Source organism: Dendronephthya gigantea, unplaced genomic scaffold, assembly GCF_004324835.1.
Source record: "Dendronephthya gigantea isolate DGI-Jeju-01 unplaced genomic scaffold, DenGig_1.0 000037F, whole genome shotgun sequence".
Taxonomy (NCBI): Eukaryota; Metazoa; Cnidaria; class Anthozoa; order Malacalcyonacea; family Nephtheidae; genus Dendronephthya; species Dendronephthya gigantea.
In genome coordinates this window covers 775,873-780,226 of record NW_021163047.1, presented here as the reverse complement: position 1 = coordinate 780,226, position 4,354 = coordinate 775,873, and the positions used below count along the sequence as shown (strand labels likewise).

The window sequence follows — 4,354 nt, the reverse complement described above, 5'->3', positions numbered from 1 at the left end:
TAATGTTTTAAATTCATCTAAAGGATCAATAGAGAGACTAATAGATTCACTGGGAGGATTGAATATTGATTCATCTTAATTGTTTGGCTGAAAATACTCATGAGTTGGCATTAAATATGAGTGAAAGCTCCAGTGCAAATGCCATAAGAGTTCTATTCAAAAGCCAAAACTGGCAAGACATAGCAAAACTCAAAAGATCAGTTATTGATCCTTTTTCATAAAGTATAGTTTTTCATAGCGTAACTAAGTCATGTACCATTGATCAAAAAGGCTGCACTCTGCAGCATATTTGCCGTTTTAACATTAATTTCAAAAAAATAAACTGCAACAGACGCTTTGGTAGTTGTCTATACCAAAGGCGAAAAACGAAAATGTTGTGAAAACCGGCTTACCTGAGGTAAAAATTGATATCCCGATAGGTGAATTAGGCCATTCACAGCATCATATGTAGAGCGAAAAATCACTTCTCCATTTAACTTGTTGAACAGGGAAAAAGAGTCTTTTTAGATGAAACGCGGAGAAAATATATGCCGAAAACAATACCGAAAACCAAAAATATTTTCATAAAAATCGGGAGGGTGATGGACACGTTTTTGACTTTGTATCGCGGTATGTCAGTGGTAATTACCATGGGCAAAGGGGACCATGTGGCGTCAGCAAAGCTGAAAATCCGCCATCTTTTTCGTTACACTTTTTGGTGGCGAGCCGGTCCTCCAGGAATTATTATATAGCTCAGTGGAAATTTCCTACGATTTCCCAACACTGAACTGTATATATTACGGATGCTTTTGACGATACAGAATCATCAACTTTCTACCCATGTGTTTACGTATCCAAGCAAAAATAAAAGTATTTTTTTATATATAACTTCTTTTACACAGGTAATTAAAGAAATTGATAGATATTTCTCTTTTTATACAGCTTTTTTACGACTTACGAGGCTACTCAGCGCTCATCGACTGAGGATATACGATACTCGACATCCCTGCGGCAGCAAAAAAATTAATCAAATAAAAATCATCGTGCGCTTGGTAACATTTATTGTCTTTATTGTCTGTCGCCTAAACAAATCAAGTGCAATTTCAATTTCTGACCGTGATGAGAAGAAATGCTGGATAACAGTTGACACCGGCATTGAACTGAAACAACCTTTGCCTATTCCGTGGTATATAAACGCATTTCCTGCAATATTTACACAATATAACTCGTTGATTATCCCGTATTCATGCGTACAATCACATTTTCTATGCCGAAGTGTGAATACTAGGTCTTGAAAAATATTCACAGAGTATTCGAAGGTATTCTAGGTCCGAATACGCGGTGTGTTTTATTCACAGGTATTCACATCGGAATACCCCCAATATTCCGAGGATATTCACAGTGAATATCTGTGAATACGTGTGAATATGGACCATATTCGAACTCATATTCGCACGTATTCACCTGTGAATACGCGGTTTTTCATGCAGTGTACTCTAAATCACGAACCCGGTAAGACAGTTCAAGTTCAAGACAGTTCGATATGTCTTGAACCTAGTCTGAATTGTCTTGACCTAGTAGCTCAGTTCGATTCCCACAGTGGTCAAGCTATTCTTCAGCTTACCCGGTTGGTGACTACCAGCAGCATGATAACAATATTAATTTCATATACACATGAGTGTTATTCACTATGGCTTTCAGATTCAAAGGCTACCCACATGTACGTTATGCTTACCCTATTTTTTGTCATCGATATACTAAACCGCATAGGTATATCGTTTTATAAGGTTGGGAAATCTCACCAAAATATTCACATTTAAGAACTGTATACATAAACTTACGCATGAAAGTATTCGTACTTGAATAAAAAAATATTCACAAAAAACTCTCTAAAAAGAAATCTACCTGGGAACTGATTTACGTCAACCAACGATTCAGTTCACGTGACAAGGTGGGGTGTCAACTGTCAAGGGTGATGGGTTCCTGACGACTTTTCGAAAATGCAATAAAAAGGAGTTGTATTTTCGAGTGGCAACAATTCAACGCTACGAGTAAACACAACATCTTAAATACACGGAATGAATGTTCTCGACACTCGACAGTTGAAACAATTTAACAGTATTGATACTACATCTTTAATGGTAATATTGGTAATAACAGTATATAACAGTATATATAGCGTATATTAAATTTAATCCAGTACACTGAGCTATGTTTTTTAAGAGGAAGTGGTTGTTTAATGAGCTCCATATGAGTTACGCATTCCTAATGGAAGTGGATTGTTCAATGAGTTACGTATTCCAGGAGGAAGAGGATTTTTCAATGAGTTACGTGTTCCAGGAGGAAGTGGATTGCCCAATGAATTACGTGTTACAGGAGGAAGGGGTTTGTTCAATGGACTGTGTATACCAGGAGGAAGTAGATTTTTCCATGAATTACGTATCCCTGGAGGAAATGGATTTTTCAACCAGTTGCGTTTTCCCGGAGGAAGTGCATTGTCCAATAAGTTGCGTATTCGATGCAGAAGTCAATTTTTCAATTAGTACGAGTTACGTATTCCAGGAGTAAGTGGATTTTTCAATGAGTTACGTATTCCATGAAGAGGTAGATTTTTTAATGAGTTACGTGTTACAGGAGGAAGTGGATTGTCCAATGAGTTACGTGTTCCAAGAGGAATTGGATTTTTCAATGAGTAACGTATTTCAAAAGGATTTAAATTTTTCAATGAGTTACGTTTTCCAGGAGGAAGTGGATTGTCGAATGAGTTACGTATTCCAGGAGGAAGTGAATTTTTAAATGAGTTACGTATTCAAAAATGAGTGAATTTTTCAATAAGTTACGTATTCCAGGAGGAAGTGGATTGTCCAATGAGTTACGTACTCCAGGAGAAAGTGGATTGTCCAATGAGTTACGTACTCCAGGAGGAAGTGGATTGTCCAATGAGTTACGTACTCCAGGAGGAAGTGGATTTTTCAATGAGTTACGTACTCCAGGAGGAAGTGGATTGTCCAATGAGTTACGTACTCCAGGAGAAAGTGGATTGTCCAATGAGTTACGTACTCCAGGAGGAAGTGGATTGTCCAATGAGTTACGTACTCCAGGAGGAAGTGGATTGTCCAATGAGTTACGTACTCCAGGAGAAAGTGGATTGTCCAATGAGTTACGTACTCCAGGAGGAAGTGGATTGTCCAATGAGTTACGTACTCCAGGAGGAAGTGGATTGTCCAATGAGTTACGTACTCCAGGAGGAAGTGGATTGTCCAATGAGTTACGTACTCCAGGAGAAAGAAGATTGTCCAATGAGTTACGTACTCCAGGAGGAAGTGGATTGTCCAATGAGTTATGTACTCCAGGAGAAAGTGGATTGTCGGATGAGTTACGTATTCCAAGAGGAAGCAGATTTTTCAATGAATTACGTATTCCAGGAGGAAGTGGATTTTTCAATGAATTACGTATTCCAGGAGGAAGTGGATTTTTCAATGAGTTACGTATTCCAAGAAGAAGTGGATTTTTCAATGAGTTACGTATTCCAGGAGGAAGCAGATTTTTCAATGAGTTACGTATTCCAAGAGGAAGCAGATTTTTCAACGAGTTACGTCTTCCAGGAGGAAGCAGATTTTTCAATGAGTTACGTATTCCAAGAGGAAGCAGATTTTTCAACGAGTTACGTCTTCCAGGAGGAAGCAGATTTTTCAATGAGTTACGTATTCCAGGAGGAAGTGGATTTTTTAATGAGTTACGTATTCCAGGAGGAAGTGGATTTTTTAATGAGTTACGTATTCCAGGAGGAAGTGGATTTTTTGATAAGTTACGTATTCCAGAAGGAAGTGGATTTTTTAATGAGTTACGTATTCCAGGAAGAAGTGGATTCTCCAATGAGTTACGTATTCCAGGAGGAAGTGGATTGTCAAATGAGTTCCGTATTCCAGGAAGAAGTGGATTCTCCAATGAGTTACGGAAGTGCATTGTTCATGGATTGTTTCAATACGTTTTTACTTACTCTCAATCCCTTCGAACGAATACTGGTCCGTTGAGCTACGGACTCCGTGAAATCTGGGAGCTAGACGCATCAGAACAGAGTACATATCCTTGTATTTTATTTATAGTCATTAGTTCAAACCCTTTATTAGAATTTAACTTTCTTGGGTTGGTTGCACGAAAGCAGGATAGCGCTATTAATGGGATAGTGGTTTCTACAACTGAAACTACCCGTAGTTTAATATAACCTAGATTGAACCTATTCATATCTTAATCTTTTGATTTCCAAGCATCTTTACAACGGTTAAAAAATCGTTATCCGGTGCATAAGAGTGCTATCGAGGTTTTATTCATAGTAAGCACGTAAAAAATACCAGTGTATTCAAACGCTATGATC

General features: G+C 38.0%; 1 protein-coding gene across 1 annotated transcript; it reads left to right on the top strand.

Moving 5' to 3' along the window:
- The first annotated feature begins 2,229 nt into the window (after positions 1 to 2,229).
- LOC114526097 lies at positions 2,230 to 4,013 on the top strand. Its single transcript, XM_028547599.1, has 3 exons — positions 2,230 to 2,364; positions 2,614 to 2,763; positions 2,829 to 4,013. The coding sequence occupies exons 1-3, from the start codon at positions 2,230 to 2,232 to the stop codon at positions 4,011 to 4,013; spliced, it is 1,470 nt and encodes a 489-aa protein (XP_028403400.1).
- Positions 4,014 to 4,354: the final 341 nt, after the last annotated feature.